General features: G+C 42.9%; 1 protein-coding gene across 3 annotated transcripts in view; it reads left to right on the top strand.

The window, feature by feature from the left end:
- Positions 1-1,253: 1,253 nt before the first annotated feature.
- med25 (mediator complex subunit 25) overlaps positions 1,254-22,387 on the top strand; it is a 61,756-nt gene continuing 40,622 nt past the window's right edge. For 2 of the 3 annotated variants that reach the window (XM_063189425.1, XM_063189433.1), the window contains exons 1-9: positions 1,256-1,475; positions 2,909-3,058; positions 3,494-3,539; positions 4,531-4,655; positions 10,908-11,006; positions 11,459-11,579; positions 15,451-15,610; positions 20,639-20,772; positions 21,319-21,397. In XM_063189425.1, the coding sequence (XP_063045495.1) occupies positions 2,913-3,058; positions 3,494-3,539; positions 4,531-4,655; positions 10,908-11,006; positions 11,459-11,579; positions 15,451-15,610; positions 20,639-20,772; positions 21,319-21,397 (910 nt within the window). In that variant the 5' untranslated portion in view covers positions 1,256-1,475; positions 2,909-2,912. Of the gene's footprint in view, positions 1,476-2,908; positions 3,059-3,493; positions 3,540-4,530; positions 4,656-10,907; positions 11,007-11,458; positions 11,580-15,450; positions 15,611-20,638; positions 20,773-21,318; positions 21,398-22,387 lie in introns of all 3 variants that reach the window. The other variant, XM_063189418.1, reaches the window with a different exon arrangement.

The following is a 22,387-nucleotide window of genomic DNA, read 5'->3' as shown; positions in this document are numbered from 1 at the left end:
TTGCGGCTGACTGATAGCTCTGTCTGCACAGCATACAGCAAGTCATTTCTTCAGAACTACGTATTTGCTGAATTCCAAATGAGCCTCTTCTCATCTGTAAGGAAGAGCATGGGTGACTTGGAGGAGAAGCTTTGAATGAATGGTTCAGAGATCTACTTCATGTAGGGCATGTGCTCCCTTTTAAGGGGGAGGTGGCCTCTTGAAAATGTGAGGCTGACCATGTAGTAGTAGCCTAGTAGTAGGTCAATGTTTTACTTGTCATTGCAGCACAATGCATTTACTAAAAAGCCTATAAACAGGGCCATATTAAGCCATTGTGGTGAACCCAGGCACTATACCTCACTGGTGCCCCCTTTATAAACAATATTTGCTAAGTTTGTGTCTTGTGGTGCCCCCTCACTGGACAAAAATGGTTGGTGCCCCTGGGCACTGAGCCGCTGGTTCTTTTGGATAATCCGGCCATGCTAAAAGTCATACTCTTGATGATGTAGGCCCAATCAAGGGTAGCCTAGGCCAATTTTAGTTGCTGTAGGCCTAGGCCTATCTGTGGTACACTTTGCTGCCATCGTGTGTTTGAGAATATTATTGCATGCTGATCAATGGCTTTGACACGTTGAAAGCCATTTTTTATTATGAGATTTTATTCTTTACAGTTAAGTGTGAATAAGACAATACATGATAAGAGATAAAGGCCTACTATTTTCAATGGGTTTTAGCTATAGGCTGTATGCCTAATTGTACACACACTCGCTCGTGTTTTTTTCTCTCTCGATGAATAGTTAAAACAGGTGTTGGGGTGATAACAGGAAACACACATTTGCACCTGTAGAGTACATTTCCTTTCAGAAATGTAGTTCCAGGCCATAATTAGCCCACCACATCACAGTCACACGCAGCCTGCCAGATCATTCAGAGTGCATCCCAATATGTGACCTTGCCTCCTCCACTTGTGCTTGTCTCCTCGTCCCGCCTCCTGGCCCCTCCGTGGAGAAAACGATAAAGTTTCCCAGCTGTCAGCCTCGCCACAACAACTTTTGAGGGACTATTTTTCATTCACCATCCCAATTGCAAATGAGAAAAATGCTTTACAATTGAGCTTTTTCAAGATATTGAAATATAATGCTGTTGTCAGTGATGTCATCATGACGAGAAGCAAGTGGAGGAGGCAAGTGGAGGAGGCAAGGTCGCATATTAAAACGTACTCTCAGTGTGTCAATCGAGGACATATCGATTAACCGTCCTAGTTGGTTATTTGGTAGGCCAGACGTGTAGATAACAGAGGGGAAGTTAGGGATTGTTTGTCAACACGCCTTCCTTGAAAAGCCGCTGTACATCACTAGAGTAGATATAGAACTACCCAAATGCATAGGTTCAGGCGATAGTAAAACATTGGAGTATAACTTTCCCAACCACCAAAGACATCACAGAAGAGAGAGCAATACGTTTTCCTCTAGGCACGGGAATAAAAACGCTGGGTAAGAAGCCTTCTGCTAGCAAGCTAACTAGCTAGTAGCTAATCATTGGAATAAGATAAATTGCAATAATGTTTGACTCGTATCGCTACAAGGTTATTCATTTTCAAAGTGGTATAGCGTTGGTGTTCTTTTTACAAATGCCAGCGCCGTGAAATCTCCCCGATATTTGAAACATTTAAGCCAGATTGTTTGATAATTGTTTCATTTTCATCTTGTTGATGCGAGGGACGTTACGTCTACGTCCTAAAGTAGACAGATGAATAAAACTAGTAACAGGATAGAGATACACGAAATAGATGCTACGCTCTACACTGTAACAGGCGTATAATAGACCGCTGTCTAGGTCTGTGGTTATAGTGTGCACAAGGATGGTCAAATAATTGTCCCTTTCTGGGTGCAGAGCCCAAGTAGAAATCAAAATGTCACGAATAGCAACTAAGTATCGACATGAAGTGCATACCTTTCTCCAAAGTTAGGTCTAACGTCAGGTTGATCACTGACTGTAAAATTAAGAAACCAAGGGACATTTGGTGCTTCCTTTATTGGATGAAAGCTGATTCTCTTCAAACTTAGTCTACGGGTTTGAAAGTAGTTCACTCTGTCATGCGATGGCTCCGTTTAATCTCTGATCTAGTCATGCTTCTTGTTACCTTGCCTTTCAAGTGTCAATGAATGAATCATACGAAATGCAATTGAAGTGACACTGTAGGTGTCATGTTGGATTATTTCCCCTTTCAGATGGAGAGCGTGGTCCTCGAGAGGTTGAGAGAGAGAGAGAGAGAGAGAGATAGCATCCTTGTTGTGGACATGCTTTGGCCAAGTTCACAGTTTTTGCAATGTTCTCGTAACAAAACTGCATATTGTTCGGAGTTGTTGGCTATCTGCTTGGATATAGCTCATGCATTGCTTAAACGGTTTATTATTGTAACACAAATGACTGGCTTGAAAAATGTAAATCCTTAGTGGTTGGCCAGGCTTCCAGATATTCACTGTTATATTTGTTACATCTCTGTAGGCCATTTCAAAACATAATCATAACAAATAATAATTTTGTACACTTGATATGAGATGTGTTGTGCTCCTCAGATCACACCCTCTCTCATTACACAAATGTGCATTACTTGGAATGCTTAATCAAATACGGAATTAACCGAATATTTTGTCATGTTCCTACTGGTTGGATAACATGCAAAAAGTGAACGATGTTAGCAAAATGCCTTTTTGACTAAGTACTTTAGTCAAGTCAAGTCAGCTTTTATTGTCACTTTCTTCATATAATACACAAGTCATACGCAGTGTTTGCAGCAGCCACCCTGTCAATACGTGCTGTGCTGAAAGATAAATATGAACTTTTCAGCTTTGCTAAATGAATGAATGTCTCCTGTCCTGTCCTTGTTCAGCAGTGTCCTGTTGTTGTCATTGTTTGTGTGCAGACCCATGGTGGCCGGCGGCACTCACCTGGATCCCCCGTCCAAGCCTGGGGCCAACCAGGTGGCCGACGTAGTCTTCGTCATAGAGGGGACGGCCAACTTAGGACCCTACTTTGAGTCCCTCCGGAAGAATTACATTTTACCTGCTATTGAGTAAGTACAGTAGGCTCAGTGTGTCCCACAGAACATTTGTTGGTCAAGGTGTTGGGGGGGGCTGGTGTAGTGAGGTGGGTCGTCAGGTAGTGTCACAGACATGTGACTATCATCATTGGAAAGGATATTTTCTGCTGTTTTAAATGAACTGTGCTACAAAAACCCCAATTAAAAAATGTGTTTTTTGTTTTTGTAAATCAAACTATATCAATTACCTTTGCAATACAAAGGCGTTATTTTATCAGCGGACCTAGTCAAGGAGGTGTTGGGTGTTTGTTGTCAATGTGACTGCCTTAACTATAAGGTGCTGGGGGAAAGACTGAGACCCGTATTGTTCCAATACCCGGTGCAGTGCAATAATGATGTCTGGGTCTGTAACATGCACGCGCAATGTGACAAATGCCATCAAAACTAACTCTTTCTCAAAAATGATAGGTATTTCAATGGCGGACCACCAGCAGAGACTGACTTTGGAGGAGATGTAAGTAGCTGTTTGTAATCTTCACAACATGATTACCATGTTGCCCAATGTTCATGTCCATGTGGGCGTTACTTGTATTTATGAAAGCTACTTGACACCTTAATTTCCCCCTGGGGATCAATAAAGCTACTCTTTACTCTATCAGAATGCCCATACTTTTATGGTAACTGATGTGTTGTAACAGATATCTTGTGATGTAAGCTTTCATGAGCCTAACATCAAGCCTACACGACCAGTGTGTTGTGTATGCTTGCAGACATGTGAACATAATAGAATAGTAACTCTATAAAGACTTAAAGGTGCACTATGTAGGATGATGATGACCAGAGTAGGTATTGCAGATATGCTGCTCATTGAAACTCTGCTGTCTACTGCCAAATTCGATCTCTTCATGAATATTCACTAAATAAAGAACTAATATTTACTAGTATGACCAAAGCACAGTACGATTTGCAACTAAAAACGTCTTTCTGAACATTCAAAATGGTGGACAATGGAGACGATCCCTCTTTTCATGTATAAAATGTGCAATTTTCCCTGTCACAATGAATACTTACAATTTGATAGTGGCGATAAGTAGGCTATTCATGAAAAGGGTAACAGTTGTGAATGGGCAGCATGAATTCTGGATAGAAACTGTTAAAATATTACACAGTGCACCTTTAATGTCATTAGTCTGATAGTAAAAAGGTTAAAGGTAGGGACACATAGGAGGCGAAGAGAGGCAGAATTCACTGACAGCTCAACCGTCATCAGGTCGCCGCGGCGAATCAAATGGATGTTTGATTTGATTGGGCCGCTGCAGGCGAATTCACTCCTCATTTGCATAACATTCAACTTTCTTTAATAATTTCGCTTCGCTTCGCTCTAGTTCGCTTGCCTTCGCTTCTCTCATAGGAATGAATGGCGAAGTTAGCTTCGCTTGGTCAAATTTGCGTCTATGTTTCCCTACCGTAACACTACATGTGCCTCTCTCCTCCTCCTCTTCTAGTATGGGGGTACACAATATGGACTTGTGGTGTTCAACACGGTGGATTGTGCTCCAGAGTCCTATGTCCAGTGCCACGCTCCCACCAGCTCAGCTTTTGAGTTTGTCTCTTGGATTGACAGCATACAGTAAGATGTTATTCATGCTAAACCAAGATCTGAAGTCTAACATTTGGTCAGCTCTAAAGATGGTGTGATGAACATTCTTGTGGTCTAACTTTGGGAAATGAGATCTGCCTCTCACTCTCACATTATTTGTGAATATATGTCAGTGTTTCCCGCAGAACATTTGTTAGTCAAGGTGGACGGGGGGGTTAGACATGTGACCATCATAATAACAAAGGCCCTGTGCAGTGTGTAGTTTCAGATGAATAGAATGCAAAACCCTACAAAAATACATTCATCATACAGTGTGTGCAATACAACTTTACAATGCAACAAAATTACATGATAATGCCAAATCGTTTTGTTTTCAGGAGACCTAGTCACGGTAGGAAATGTGTGTGTGCGGTCAAGGTGGCCACCTTAACTATGAAGTGCTGGGGGAAACCCTGTATGTGCAATGATGTGTGCAATGTCCTTGTGTCTTCTGTATTTATATATGTATGTAGTCCGCTACTTGACACCTTAATTACCCTCGGGATCAATAAATGATACTCTACTCTACTCTACTGACCGCTCTGCAAGCACAATTGGTTAACTGCATTTGATAGAATTTGAAGCAGAAGGGAAAAACATCCGCACACTTCAAGTCTCGTACAGTTAATGGCTTGATTTCATGGCAAGCCTTTGGTCTTTAGACCTTCATCAGGCAGAGTGCATGCTTTAGACAGTGCTTGGAGTTATTATACGCACATCTTGATTAGTGGTATCTGTAGTCAGTGGTGATGAAGCACTCTGAGTCAGTAGAGCATCATGGGAATGTAGTTTATTCATCCATTGCAGGGTTAGACAGACACTTTGGCTAGAAGAGCCCTCATCAGTGTAATACTTTGTGACTGCTTCCTGATTTTTTTTTTTAAAAGCCACAACCTGAATGTAGTGAAGACAGTCATAAAACGTATGCGAACAGGAGAAAACGAACAAGTCCATAGAATTTGAAGCATCGTGAGATAGAGTTCTCCACGGGTCAGCCCGACAAACCCGACGGGCCCCTTGAGTTCGGGCCGGGTTCGGGTCGAAAATATAAGCATATGGCTCGGGTCTGTTCGGTCCGCGGGCTCAATCTTTTCCGCCCAGTGAAAAAAAAAAAAAATCAGTTCTGCTGTTTACCGTGAATCATGGCGAATTTCCCCTTGATGGGTCAGTAAAGCTAGACCTATCTATCTAAATATATGTAGGCCTGCGTAACGAAGGTCTGGCAGGCTGCTGCATGCAACGTTGCGCGCAGTGCTTAATTTGTAAATCACATGGTACCGGAACGCAAAACAAACATGACATCACAGCGATGATGAGTTGGACAGAGGTCCCGGAACGCAAAACTACATTGGCTACAATTACGCAAACGAATAAAAACGGGGAAAAAAATCTTAGATGCAATTTTATATTGAGTCCCATGTCAGCTCATGGAACCATACTTTTGTTTTTTAATACAAGGGACGGTTGGCAATCCAATGGCTATTTTAAACAACAGCCATATTAGCCTAAATGCTGTAATAACAACCAATATTTTTAGTTTGATCGCTAACTCTATGCTTAGTAGTCTCAGCAAATGCAGTGCATGGAAATTATGTTTTCCCCATGAGGTGAAACGAAACCGAAGCGGTCTTCTACTACATAGGCCTATGGAAAGGACAGTGGCTTTCCAATTAGGCTATCCTTTCCCCATATTCACACAACGTTGGCATATGCGTGTTAAACGTTAAATCCACGCTTTGTTGGCGACTTTGTTGCATATAATTTCGCTAATCCGCATGTGCTGTTGCGATATGCCACTTCACTATTTAAATGGCTCGTGCACCGATGGTAAGCGAGCGGCAGCGAAGACGGCGACTTTTCCGGTAGACTTGGCTTTTCACACTGACTGTCTGCTCGCGCTGCGATCTGGTTGGAAATCCCCCCAGCCAATGTTTTATTTGCAGCGTGTAAGCCCTGTTTGAATGAAATATCACCTTGTCTTTGCTGTTTTCGTGCTCAAATTGACTTGTAAGCAACTGTCGGGTCTTGGGAGGGAAGGAAACGCCGCACATACATGCGGAGCGCTCGCCAGCCGAGGAAGATCTCATCCTCTCACCGTATCTGCCTTTTTTGCTACATGGCTGATCAATGCACGAAACGTTTCCGAGGTGCCACTAGAAATTAGTACAGTGAGTCCAATAAGTATTTGATCCCTTGCTGATTTTGTTGGTTTGCCTACTAACAAAGACATGATCCGTCAATAAATGTTATGATAATATGTATTCTAATATGGAGAGACAGAATATCAAAAAGAAAATCCAGAAATTAACTTAAAAGAATATATATTAATTTATTTCCATTTCATCGAGCAAAATAAGTATTTGACCCCCTGCCAACTGATTACAGTTCCGGGCCCACAGACCAGATGGGCACTTCCGATCAACTTGTCATCTGAATTAAAGACACCTGTACATACTAACATGCATAAAAGACACATTGAATCAGCAGAATCAGTCCATAGTATGAGTGAATCAGTCACACTCCAACCTCACCAGCATGGGAAAGACCAAAGAGTGATCGAATGATATCAGAGACAAGATTTTAGACCTGAACAAGATTAAATGGGCTGCAAAGCCACAAGAAAGAGACAGGGTATTAATGACCCAGCTGTTGATGCATTTCTTCCAAAATGTGAGGAATACAAAATGACTATCCATCAAGCTGTCTGGGGTTCTATACAAGATTTGACCTTTTGTAGGGATTTGATAATCATGAGAACAGAAAGAAAGCACCCTAGACCTGTACGGGATGAACTAGGCAATGATATCAAAGCTACCAGGACAAAAATCACTGAGAAAACTACTGGTAGCACTTAATGCCACAGAGGTTTAAAATCCTGTTGTGCACACATGGTACCTCTACTTCAGAAGGAACCACCTGAGGTCCCACCTGAGGTTTGCCAACGGACATCAGACTGGTTTAGGATATGATAAGGAGGTGCTGTAGTCAGAAGAAACTAAAATCAAGCTGTTTGGCATTAACACAATTCAATGTGTTTTGAGAAAGAGTACTGCTGTCTATGATCCCAAGAACACCCTCCTCACCATCATGCATGAAAGTTGTATCATTATGGTTTGAGGGTGTTTGTCTGGCCAAGGCACAGGACAACTTCACATCGTCAACGAATGGATGGAGGGAGACATGTAATGTGCAATCCTGAGTGCAAACGTCCTTCCCTCCACCACTACACTGAAGGGTGGGCCATTTTTGGATCTCCCAACATGACAATACACAACATTGACAATGAAGGAGTGACTCAATAATAAGCATATTAAAGTTGTGAAGTGGCCTAGACAGTCTCCAAATATTAACCCTATAGTAATTCTATGGAGAGAACTGAACCTCCCATTTGCCAAGCTACAGCCACAAACTATTAATGTTTTAGAGATAATCTGCAAAGAAAAATGGGCAAAAATATTTTCTACTATATGCACAAACATTGTCATCAACTAAAAGAAGCATCTGACCTCAGTGCTAGACAACTAGGACTTTGCCATAAAGCACTTTATCTTCTATAGCGAGAGGGGTCAAATACTTATTTGCCTACATTAAATACAAATAAATTAAAATATATTATTTTAAGTTATTTTCTGGAATTTCTTTTTGATATTCTGTCTCTCCATGTTTGAATACATATTATCATAAATTTATGGACTGATCATGTCTTTATTAGTGGGCAAACCGGCAAAATCAGCAAGGGATCAAATACATATTGGACTCACTGTATGTCCAAAACCTTGTGTGCCGACCAAAATGTTATGAAACTTTTAAACAATGTTTGGCACAGCCAGGCTTTCCATCTCATCCGCGCATATGAACAAACAAGGAGGGAGGGGCAACTTCACGTAGCCTACTCGGGATGGAAATGTAGTAAGCCTACATTTAGAAGTCAAAACAAAAGGTGGATAGATTGTTGTTGCCGTGAAGCATGAGGCGGTTATTGAAATCGCGCTGTGGATGATTCTGCTTAAATAGCAAGAACGTACGTTTCCCCATTTCATATTATGTTTCTATTGTGGAAAATATCTTTTCACTAGGTTTTTAAGTGGGTTATGCAATTTACTGCACATAAGTGCCCTTAAAGACCCACCACAACCCGTCATTCTCCATAGGATAACGTGGGGAAACTCGACCCCCGACTTCGGGCCTCGGGCCGGGTTCGGTTAGATAATTCCAAGTGATGTGTCGGGTAAGATCGGGCTCGGGCTTTAAAAGCCACGGGCCGGGTAGGGTCGGGTTGACATTTTCAGGCCCGTTGAGAACTCTATCGTGCAATATAAAAGCAGATTCCTCCTACCACAACAGAGACTATTGGCTGGACATTGTGATCTGCACAAACAAACACACATGCCATGTCAACTAGACTTTCCCCGTTTCCGAGTCGGGTGGTGCATCCACAGCTAATGCCACTATTGTATGGATTAGAACATTATTTTTGTTTGATTTTATCCAATTCCATGTAAATGAAATGCATGTATATTGTACAAATGTTTAATAATAATAATAATAATAATAATAATAATAATAATAATAAAAAATATATACCAACTACTCACAATAGTGACATTAGCTGTCGTTGCAACACCCTGACGTCTTCTTCTAAACACATCAATGACACGTAAATGTGGAGTAAAGTTTATGACTGAAACATTGTAATTATACTTAGCTCGGCGAATGCATGGCCATTGTGCCAAAGTTCTTATTTCCCCATTCTGTGCTAAAATGAAGAGGCTTGCCATATTTTGTAACACTGCAAATTTTGTTCGGTGTCAAATTCAAAAGCCTGCTTTTGCACACTGAATGCCTTATTGCATTCGTATAACATATCCCATGGATTCATGGTTTTGTACTTATTATATTTTCAGGTATACGTAAGATATAATGTAGATTGGATGTGTCGGATTGCCCCGGTCAAGTCGGCTCACTCACACAGACCATCATCATCAATCCATTATTTCCAAAGTTTATTATATCTAGTGGCCCTTGTGGAGTACCACTTATCAAAGCGTTTTCCTTGGCAGTAACTAACAGCACTTCTAAGTGCATGTCATGTTTGAGGGGATTGTGGGTTTGATGCAAAGTTGTTGGATACAGGCCAGTTCCATAACCGTAAGCACTTGGCCACTGGCGTTAGGTCCCACAGATGAGCACACATCCAGCAAATGAGGCGAAACTGTTGGCATGATGGAACAGTTTTAGAGGCTGAGAGGGTTTGAAAAACAAGTTATTTGGAAAAATAGATATAAACAGACAGCTGAGTCTGTGCCAAAGTGTATTAGTTTTGATAAAAATAAATTTTAAACATTTATATTTACATAAAAAAATATCTACTAATGCATTATTCAAGAGGTTTACACACTTTTTAGTGTTTTTAATTTTTTTTATTGATCATTTCCTTGAAGCAGCCCTTGAAGTTGAACACTTATACGTAAGTTTAGTGCTACTTCAATTTTTGAAGTTTAAGTAGCAGCAAATGATGTCTTGGATGAACACCTGTGAATGTCACGTACAGTCCAAATTTCTCTTTCTTTCTTTCTTTCTTTCTTTCTTTCTTTCTTTCTTTCTTTCTTTCTTTCTTTCTTTCTTTCTTTCTTTCTTTCTTTCTGTCTTTCACTTTCTCTTTTTCTTTCCCTCTTTTGTTGCTCTCACTCTCTTGCTTTTTTGCATTGTACGACTTCTCTCCTCTCTCCCTCTCTCTCTCTCTCTCTCTCTCTCTCTGGAATACCACTGCATACATTTGTAGTGCCTTTGCAGGACTTGTTGGGCCTGCAACTGCTGTCCTCCTTACCAAAGTCTCTAAATAAATGAAGCTATTTTGATACAGTGCGAGAACAGTGCCTTCTCTTATCACAGCAACAGCAGTTGGGCCAAAGGCTTCTTATGGGAACATGGTGTGCGTGTGTGAGTTTGCGCACATTTGTGTGCACTTGCAATTGTGTGTGTGTGTGCGTGTGTGTGTGTGCCCGTGTTTGTGTACACGCGTGCTTTTGCATGCGTGTCCTGCTGACCGGTGGTGTGTGTGTTCTGTGTGTCAAGCTCATGGGCGGAGGAGCGGAGACCTGCAGCCTGATGGCAGAGGGGCGTGCGTGCGTGCGTGCGTGCGTGCGTGCGTGCATGCGTGTTTGCGTGTTTCCTTGCTGACGTGTGTTTTGTGTGTCACTGCCCTTGCTGACGTGTGGTGTGTGTGTGTGTGCTGTGTCTCAGGTTCATGGGCGGAGGAGCGGAGAGCTGCAGCCTGATTGCAGAGGGCCTCTCAGTGGCCCTGCAGCTCTTTGACGACTTCAAGAAGATGAGGGAACAGATGTGAGTCAGCCCACACTTGCAATCACACTCTCGCACACACTCAACACATTTGCATTGCACACAGGTCGTTTATTTTTCTTTGCACCGCTACCTTTGTCTTAACGCCAGTATATAGGTACTCGTGTGCATTGGTAGTGATTCACACAAACTTTGTAGCCACCAACATTTGAGTGCTATGCTATGCTATGCTAAGTTAATCGTGTGTGTGTGTGTGTGTGTGTGTGTGTGTGTGTGTGTGTGTGTGTGTGTGTGTGTGTGTGTGTGTGTGTGTGTGTGTGTGTGTGTGTGTGTGTGTGTGTGTGTGTGTGTGTGTGTGTGTGTGCGCCTGTGTGTGCGCCTGTGTGTGCGCCTGTGTGTGCGCCTGTGTGTGCGCCTGTGTGTGCGTGCACGTGCGTGCGCGCGCGCGCGTGTGTGTGTGTGTGTGTGTGTGTGTGTGTGTGTGTGTTTGCTAGTGGACCAACCCATAAGGTGTGTGTGTTGCTGTGTAATTCTCCGCCTTACCTGTTGCCTGCTGTGGAGAGTGTCAGCTACACCGGCTGCACCGCTGACAACCTGGTCCAGATCATCAGAGATGTAAGTGGACACCAACTTCAACACTCACTCACTCACTCACTCACTCACTCACTCACTCACTCACTCACTCACTCACTCACTCACTCACTCACTCACTCACTCACTCACTCACTCACTCACTCACTCACTCACTCACTCACTCTCATGATCATGCTCACGCTCAGACCTGTGGAATGTAATAGTCTTGCTCTTTGTTTATGTGAAAGGGAAGTGAAGTGAAAGCCCTACTGGGAAACTCCAACTCACAGCTCCACAGCACACAAGTGTTCACTGTACACAACAGAATTGCATTTATGCCTCACCGGTGCAAGGGGGCAGCCCCCAATGGCATCCGAAATGGAGCAGTGCGGCGGGACGGTGCCATGCTCAGGGTACCTCAGTCATGGAGGAGGATGGGGAAGAGCACTGGTTAATTACTCCCCCCACCAACCTGATGGGTCGGGAGTCGAACCGGCAACCTTCAGGCTACAAGTCTGACGCCCTAACCGCTTACCTTATGACTGCCCGTTTATGTAGACACCATGCTTGAGGTTTAATCTCCAAAGGCTTGGGAGGAGGCATATACTCCTTGTTTGAAAGAAAAAAATCTATCTCTAAGATGGATCAAGTACTGTTTGTGTCAGTAACGTGCGGTCAACTTTATGGCTGGTGAGGCACTGACTTTTCCAATATCAGATTTTCAAATATATAATACTACAGCTACAGTATAAGTACATTTTTGTAAATTTACCAAATAGGCCTACTGATAAGTTTCATATGTCATAGCTTTCTTAACATAAGGTAGGCCTACAAAATAAAACATGCTGCATTTCCGTAGAGAAAATGTTATTAGATCTCTCACTCTCTCTCTCTCTCTCTCACACACACACACACACACACACACACACACACACACACACACACACACACACACACACACACACACACACACACACACACACACACACACACACACACACACACACACACACACACACACACACACACACACACACACAGGATTCAAACAGTGGTCTCACATAAGCCACACAGCAGCAATGTGGACAAACAGAAGCATCACGGCAGAGAGAGCTGGAGAGCAGAGCAGAGGAGAGGAGAGGAGAGGAGAGGAGAGTAATGGAGAGGAGAGAAGAGAAGAGGAGAGGAGGAGGGGAGAGGGGAGGAGAGAAGAGGAGAGGAGAGGAGAGGAGAGGAGAGGAGAGGAGAGGGAAAGGAGAGGAGAAGAGGAGAGGAGAGGAGATGGGAAAAGAGAGGAGAGGAGAGGAGAGGAGAGGAGAGGAAAGGAAAGGAAAGGAAAGGGAAGGAAAGGAGAGGAGAGGAGAGGAGAGGAGGGGAGAGTAGTGAAGAGTGTAGCTCCTTCACAGCCCACTGCTCTCACACACACAGGATTCAAACAGTGGTCTCACGACATAAACCACATCAGGGCGGATGCTCAATGAAAGACACACACACACACACACACACAGGATTCAAAACATGGTGTCATATAGACCGCTGAGCACCACGGCGAACAAACTGGTGTGGTAGCCACTGACTTGTATAGTATAACAACGCCCTGTACTCAACTTTAACAGTTACAGGGCACATGAGAATCCTGTTCAGATCACAAAAGCTACCACCACACCAGACAGAATCACGGCGGATTCTTTATCTCCCCACGGGTCTCACAAACACAGGCTTCACACACATAGGAAACACTGATCTTACCTTTAACTAGTACATCAGGTCCAGGCGCCGCTCTTTTCCTTCACTTTTGGCGTTGCGCATGCTAACGTTACTTTAGCCGGCGCTGTTCATCCAAAGCCACATCTATTCGAGACGCCCCAAACGTCCAAAGCAATTTGGCATTGAATATGAATATGAGTAGCCGCGAGGATTTGTTTCGTGAGGCTCCTTAGTCCTTAGTAAATTGTTAAGTCGTGAAATCCCATGCGAATGTTCTTCCACACATTCTCGCCGGTTGCAAACAAGACACAGGGGAAACAAAAAAAATAGTTTCTGTTGTACCGCTCACTTTGAAATGATCGAGTAGTTGACCGGTCACCTGCAGCAAACCCTTCAGCTCTGTCGGTCCTCCATTCTTTATCACACATTTTCCCCTTGGAAATCCAACTTTGAGAATGGTCTTAGTTTCGTTATGAAATCCACTTGTAGCAGTCAAAGTGAACAAGCTAGCCAACAACACCGACTGACTGTATTGTGAATTTCAGATTCGCTATGACGTAACTGGCCAGCAAGACTCAACACCAGAAGGAGTCTGCGGCCAGGCTACTGCTGGCCTCACCACTGTATATTTCAGTGGGCGTTCAGAGTAAAGAAATGATAATCACACGTAGAAAATAGTAAAAAAAAAAAAAAATCAGGAAATGAGGGCACACCATACATACTTCTATTAAATGTATAAAAACGTTTAATACAATATTACCAGGTTGCATTCACAGAACGAGCAAAATGGCGCATGCGCTCAAGCCTGTTAACGAGGGATTGCGCAATCCGGGGGTGAGGCAAATTCAGAGTTGCCCCAAATTCAGCGTATTCGGAGGAATTTGACATGAAATGGGCAAATATTACGATTTTGGCCACAAAAATGACTGAAAACGAGTGAAACAGTTTAAACACTGCTTAAATGGTAGTTATGGTGCAGATGCTCGAAAACAATAGCTGTTATTGTAACTATTATTCACATTTACTGCATCTCATCATAATCATCTGGCTGGTGAGGCCGTGCCTCCCCTGCCGTATTGGAGTGCACGTGCCTGGTTTGTGTATATTATGCTGTGAACTTTGTGAAACTGCCATTATGACTCAGGATGTCCATTATGTTTTCACTGTCCAGTGGTGCGATGCACTTGTAGGTCTCTGTGAAGAAAGACAGCACACCAGTTGTTCATTCTGTAGCCTTGGCCTGCGCATTAGTATTCTTCGTTGCAGCGTTCTTACCTGGACGTTCTCCAAAAAACCCATTTTGAGTGCTCTGAGAAAAGACATTTGGCTCAAGTTGTGTATTTGCATACAGTAGCCATCTAGCGAGCTACTGATGCCCTGGTGTCCAGATAGCAAGAGGAGTCATTTAACTGAGTATGTTACGCTCAGAAAATGGTAAATCAACTAGAAGTAAAGGAGAGGGCTTGACTGCCAGGAGAATGAACTCATAAGACCAGTTACTCAATGAAGTCTCTTGTATTGGATTTAAAGTGTGGCAGCGTTTTTACCTCCTGAACCGGGTTTTTGACTCCTTCTGCTGTGTAGTTTCATATGCTGATGATGTCTGTTACTGTCTACCTCCTCACTCTGTCCCCCCCCTACAGAAAGTGTCACGGTACTGCCTTCTTGCACCGCCATTCAGTATTGTGACTAGTGGTGTGGATTGGCACTGCCCTCACGATCCGATTCGATCACGATTCGGGAGGTAGCGATTCGATTCTATGCGATCCGATTCAATTCTACAATGCATTGCAATGCATTACATTTCTACTGGAAGCAAAGCAAATGTTTAATCAGTTATGATGAGGCAATACAAGTAGTCAGATACTGAGCAACAATTTATTGGCTGTTTTCTGTATCAGTCTGTATCAGTCTTGCAATGTTTTGAAGTGCTTTTATTTAATTTAACATTAATTTGCTCCCGAAATATCCATGGAAGTAATTGAAACTTTGAAAAAAATTGCCGGATCGATTCTGGAACTTGCCGGTTCGATTCGGGTCCATGCCCCGCATTGGATTGCATCGCCGAATCGATCATTGTTGACACCACTAATTGTGACCCAGAGTATTTCTTGGTTCGGTAAAATATTGTTACAGCCCTAATAGTTTCATTATATGTCGATGATGTCTGTTAATGTCTACCTCCTCACTCTGTCCCCCTCTACAGAAAGGAATCCACTTCTCAGTGGTGGCACCCAGGAAGCTGCCAGCCTTGAGGTCGCTGTTTGAGCGGGCGTCGACGGGGAGCGGGCCCCCGGAGTCCTCCCTGCCCGATTACTGCCAGGACCCCTTCCACATGGTGCTGGTGCGGGGCATAGCACTGCCAGGTGAGGCTGATTAAATGACACTGGTTACACTTTAGAATAGGGTCAGCTCACAGTAGGGGTGGATGATATGGCAAAAAAAAAAATGAAATCTCCATTCAATTTTTTTTTTTATCGTTCTTCCATCGAAAAAAAACAAACAGGCATTTTATATACTTTTTACAAGTAGCTCTTTCAGTGCCATGGACTTGGAAACGAGTCTTTTCAGAATGTATGGCACAGTGCCAAAAAAATCACTCAAACGTTGAAAAAAGCCTGGCAACCCCCCGGTCTGAATTTGAAAATGGCTGGCACTCAATGAGTTAATTAAATGTTAACACACTGATGACACTCTCATAAAGTGCGCAATTGGAATACAATAATGTAAAAAATAAAAGTGAATACAACAACACTAAGTAAGTCGACGTCACTCTAATACTGATGGTTAACATCCTTACTGCTAGACGATCTATACGATTTCTCCACTTTGGCAGATTCAAGACGATCTTGTACTCAAATTCACTATTCACGATTTAGTATCATCATATCACCCACCCCTATTTCACATGGTATCCACTCCACTAATACATGCATAATTACTGTCTATATAAGGGACTTATGAGACGTGTGTTAAGGGCCTACTAGGTCTTTTATTATGATAATGATAAAGGCCCTATTAGCAGTAAACAAGAAATCTACTATGCTCAGGGTACCTCAGTCATGGAGGAGGATGGGGGAGAGCACTGGTTAATTACTCCCCCCACCAACCTGGTGGGTCGGGACGGGAGTCAAACCGGCAACATTTGGGCTGCAAGTCTGACACCCTAACCGCTTACCCATGACTGCCCCGGTTCCCGGACACACTATTCCCTGGGGTGGGCTGTCGGGCTGTTCTTTTGCTCACACTTGATTAGGTCAAATGCATGTTTGCATTGTGTGCCGTAGTACGTTGTGTCACAAAGACAAATGGGAGTCTCCTTGCTTTCTCTTTCAAAGACAACAAAAGTTAGTTCTGCCACGGTACAGTACGGTGGGCTCGAAAAGTTCCTTTCCCTTTAGTGCAGCCACAGTACAGTAGATCTCCTCTCAAGTTCAGTGACTGCTATTCTCAAGAACATCGTTCAAAATCTAACCTTGCATACCACAGTTGTCATATTCACGTTTGCATTGACTGCTGGCACCGTGGGATGAAAAACATTCAGTGTGAAGGGTAAAATAAACTGTGACTGTAAACTGTGATCTTGGTGTGCTCGAAAACTACAGAGAGGAATTAGTAAAACACAAGTAAATAAAAATAAAGGGTTTTGAAATGACACCATTACCGGTACCTTGACTTGGAGGTGAGTGCTTTAGATTCAGTTTCAGTCAATGCGGCCCTAAAGGGATTAGATGCCTTTATTGTCCCCAAGGGGATATTTGTTTTCACCACCATCAAACAAGTTTTCAGCCAAACATAAAGACGAAAAACAAAAGCACATACTCAATAGAGTACACAAGGACAAACATCAAGACATTAAGTGCAATATGCATTCATACACAAATCCAGTTAATAGAACACATAGGCCTACTCTCAACACGCACACACACACACACACACACACACACACACACACACACACACACACACACACACACACACACAGACACACACACGCATGCATACTTCAACACAGATGCTAACCATAGACAACATAAGCACTTTACTCACACATACCAACAATCACATACTATATCCATACATACATACACACACAGCCAGGGGGGACCATACCGGGTTATTGTGGAAGGTTGTTGTTCAGTGCTGTGATGGCGGATGGAATAAAGCTTTTGTTAAAACGTGCTCGTCGCCACCTGAGGGTTCTGTACCTCCGTCTGGATGGGAGAAGTGTGAAATGTTGATGGAGAGGGTGAGTGTGGTCTTTGATTATTGACTGTGCTAGTTGTGTGACAGCTTTGAGGTTGAGATCAGTCAGGTTGTGTGTGGGGTGGCGAGGGTTTTTTGGATGCAGTGTGTGATTTTAGTCAGTTTGTTCCTGCAGCTGGTGGAGAGCATGTTGTAAAAACAGGGTTAACTAGATGCACCCCTTCTACCTGGAGAAAAGACTTTTCAGCCCACTTTATTTTTCTTTCTTTCCACTAACTTTAAGTGCACTACAAGCATACTTTTGAAAGTATGCTCCAAACACACTTTTCATCATGCATTTGTATGGCATTAAGAGTGTGCTGGAGTACTCTTCTATGACATTTTATTGTTACTTGAAGTTCAATAAAAGTATATTAACTTCATGCTTCTTTGGACTACATTTGAACACTTCAAGTCTGCAAAAAGTATATCATGTTAAGTATTGTAAATATATTAACAGGTATGCTTGAAGTACGTTAACAGTACACTCCCAAGTACATAAAATACTTGTGCAAGTACATCCATACTGTTTCTCAGAGCTTGTACACTAACCACATCCACAGGTCACATCAGTGAAATGCTTCTAGCATACAGTCATTGCAGGCTCATAGAGATTTCAGACATACATATCACTTCAACTGAGTCTTGTTTCATCTTCCTACTATTGATTAACTATTTTAATTCACTATCCTTAGTTTGGTCAACTATTTCTGTCTTACCTCCCACTGTGGACAAAGAATGAGCCTATAGGGTTATATACGAGAACATATACGTGACCGTCGCAATGACGGTGGGAACATGGTCATTTTTTTGTGTTCCACTACAATACCCTACAATAAACGCAGAATTTAACAATGAGTAATATTTTCATGAAAACCAAAGATATTCCTTCGAGATAAATGGCTCTCTGTTTGAGAAATGTAGCTCCAAGAAGTGCAGTGCATGATGGGACGTGCATGATGGGTAAATGCACTTCGTGTAGGCGCACTTTGAAGATATTTGGGGGAAGTACAATCATGGTGCACTTTGAAAAAGTATACTTGCAATATGTTGGGTGCAGTATAATCATTGTGCACTTTAAAAAAGTGCAGTTGCAATATGTTATTTAAAAATACACTTTTAGTATGTTCACTATTAGAACACTATTAGTATATTCCTCTAAATACACTTTAGCCAAACATCTTCCAAGTCCACTTTAAGTATGGTTGGCTAAGTGTACTTTATTTGAGAGCATCTTAATTACATCTAATTTTAAGTACACTGTAAATAAGCATATTGTAAACATACTTTTTCTTAGCACAAAAAGTACGAGTGCACTTTTAACATGCTAAGTACACTTCAGTCGTGCTTTTATTGTACTAAATTTAACCACTTTTTCACCTGGGTATTTATATGAGCACAGACCGTTATATCCCAGTCTACATTCTTGACCGTTATAGAATTCTCTTCAAATGCGTGTAGCTTGGATACCAGGATACCTCCTGTATTCGGGATAAGGTGTTTACATGCGTCAGTATCCTGACATCTGTCGGAATAGTCCACCTAGCATATCCCAATTTCTCAGTATCCCGAAGTTGGGAAAAGGTGTTTATATGCTCAAACGCTGATTTGGGATACTTAATATCCCGATCATATCCGGGATACTGAATTGCATGTAAACGCACTCACAGACTGCTGCCTACTTATGATGCCTCGTGTATTATGTGGTCTACAAAACCAGTAATTCATTCCAAATTTTAGGCCCACTTGTCCTACTGCTGTGTTTAATAATGATCTCCACAAATGCGCAAAGTGAAGCACTCTGGTGGTTGTCAACTTGATGTCCGCCAGCTTGGCTAGTTAGCCTGAAAAGATGTTATTTGCTGTTATCCCTGTCAAGCCCCATTTGTGCAAGCCAGTGTTTAGACAATGATGCATGCATTGCCCAAGGCTGTCATTTTTGGCGCACACACTGTTAAAACGTCTGTCCATACACCACTGGTTTACATCTGCTTGGAATGATAAATGTTAACCAGACAAAAATGAACAGGCTTATATATCTAAGATATCCATCATATAGAAATCAGCTGTATACATTAGACACTAAGTAGGGTTTATTGCAAATTATATACATAACAGAAAGGAAGCCGAGGTTTCAGTTTCAGAGAGTGAAAGTCCTATTTCTAGCTGCTTTTGACATCTGGCTTATCCCAACGTACGTAGGTTAACTCAGAGCCATGGAAGTAAGAGTTGGGGTAATCCCATTGACCTTCATGTTCCATTTCTACACAGAGATGGCGGCTCATGGAGCCTTTGACACACAGATCGCCATTGGCATAGTTCCAAAATAGTTCCAGGAAGTGAACATCAGAATGTACAGTATGGGTAAATGGAATTCATGTCATTAGTTTTTTTTTATGTAATCTTTACTTGTTGTGTTGTAGTTCTTGGTTAGTCTTAAGCGAAAAGAAAGCTACTGCCTAGAATTATTTGAATCATATTTAAATCAATCATGTCACCAACCGACTTCCTAGATCCTGTTTTTTTTACAACCCTGAAATCCATGGCTCTGGGTTAAGTAGGTAATCATGATGACCACATTGTGTTGGGAGCACAGGCAAAAAGTCAGTACAAGGCTGGCAGGTGTTTTGCCCTCTACATGGTGAGAGTGTCGATGGGTGTTTGAGGCTTTTACTCTGCATACTACATATCTAATGTACTCTTTTCTAACACCCTTTTGGGTTAAAGTGTATGTTTTTTTAAATTAATTTAATATGAGAAGGGTTTATTTACAAATCGGTGTATCTCCATTTTGTAGAATGTTGGGAAATTGACATTTTGTATTGGGCATTCCATTGCATTGAATTGCAAAATTCCTTTTATGTAGGTTTAAAAAGTATGTTCCCAAAATATGAATGGCAAGAATTCACACAAAGGTGATAGGACCTCTGAACAGTCATTTCCAATAATAAAATGCAAAAGTCAAAAATGGTTTTGCAACGAAACCCTTCTAAGTGTAATCATAGTCATCATGTTACATACACAGTAGAAACACGCTAAGACTGACGGGTTGTTGCAACGATTCGGCCAAATTTAATTGTTTGATGTGCACCGTATGCTTCTATTGTTTACATGAATGTTTGTCATGTCCTCTTCACCCTTCTCTCCAGTTGCCCCGGGAGGAAGTGCGGGGGCGGTGTCCCTGAAGCCCGTGTTGCCCCCCCAGCCCATGCCTGGCAACCAGCCCCCCATCGGCGTGAACTCCCAGGCCCCGCCACAAATCAACACAAATCACCCATGCCAGGTACACTCCAGGGCAGCCAGGCAGCGGGGTGGGCGGGGGGATCCATAGTGTAACGGATTGCGTTTTGCCCTCCGTCGGCACCCCTAATAAATGCATTTGGGTGTTTTCCGGCCGAGGAGGCAGGCAGGACAGGTTATAAATGGCTTTTATGGCTTAAGCGAGTGAGGGACGAGGACTAAGCGATGTAGTGTTCGTTTTGTGGACGGCTTCATTTGTTCAAGTGAAGAGGTGTGTGTCCATTATTTTTGTGTAATGCACGGCTAATCGTAACTGCACCCCTCCCTCTCCTCTCTCCTCTCTCCCTTCCACTCCTTTGCTTGCCTCACGGTGCCCATCTCCTCCCTCTCTCCCTCCCTCTCTCTCTCCCTCCCTCCCTCCCTCCCTCTCTCCCTCTCTCTCTCTCTCTCCCTCCCTCTCTCTCATCTCTCCCTCCCTCTCTCCTTCTCCCTCTCCTTCACCCTCCCTCTCCCTCCCTCTCCCCCTCTCTCCCTCCCTCTCTCTCTCCCTCTCTCCCTCCCTCCCTCTCTCCCTCTCTCATTTCTCCAGCCGACGGCCTCTCTCAATGCTGCTGCTGCCGCTGCCGCCTTGGCCGTGGAAATCGCACACAACCAAAAGCAGAGCCGATGTAAGTATCTCTTTCTCTCTGTCTCTATCTCGCTCTTTCTCTTTCTTTGCCTCTCTCTCGTTCGCTCACTCTCCCTCCACCCTACACCACACCTCAGCATCTCTTAAGTTTCTGAGACTCACTACCTCTCTTACTTTACTTGCTTTCTTTTTACTTAGACTCAATCACTTTTTCTTTCTCTCTCTCTCTCTCTCTCTCTCTCTCTCTCTCTCTCTCTCTCTCTCTCTCTCTCTCTCTCTCTCTCTCTCATCGTCTCACCTCTCTCTCTCTCTCGTTTTTCTTATTCTCTGTCACTACATCCCTCTGTTTCTGTCTCCTTCTGACTGTCTTTCTGTCTGTCTGTCCGTCCCCCCCCCTCCATTCACCATTCACTCACTTTCGATCTCACTCTATGTCTCTGTCTCTCTTCCTGATTGTTTCTCTGCAGTTCTTCTTCTTCCTTAATTACCTTGCTATTGTGCCTTTACATCCACACACACACACACACACACACACACACACACACACACACACACACACACACACACACACACACACACACACACACACACACACACACACACACATACACACATACACACACACACTGTGTATCTGTCCGGGACGGCACATTAATTAACTCTGCTATACAGTAGTTGCTTCCCCTCTCTCCCATTTCTAATGTGACTATATGGGATGGCGTCCATTTTCCCCTTCTGTGACTGACCAGGCTAACTGCAAAGGACTGTGCGAAAGTTTTATGTCCATATTAAATGCAATACATTATTTAGATGTACAGTCCCAGGAAAAAGTTTGTACACCCTTTGAAATTTCTTACATTTCTGTCAAAATTGGTCATAAAGCATGGTCTGATCTTCCCGGAAATCACAAGAAGGAACAACCAGAGTCTGCTTTAACTAATTCAACCCAAACATTTACAAGTTTTCATATTTTCATTAGCCGTAAGATGTAAACATTCACTAGCCTGAGTATCATCCTCCGTAGTGACCG

Source organism: Engraulis encrasicolus, chromosome 2 (genome assembly GCF_034702125.1).
Source record: "Engraulis encrasicolus isolate BLACKSEA-1 chromosome 2, IST_EnEncr_1.0, whole genome shotgun sequence".
In the NCBI taxonomy this organism is placed as follows: domain Eukaryota; kingdom Metazoa; phylum Chordata; class Actinopteri; order Clupeiformes; family Engraulidae; genus Engraulis; species Engraulis encrasicolus.
Note: the sequence above shows the minus strand (reverse complement) of the source record. Positions and strands in the feature narration are given on the sequence as shown.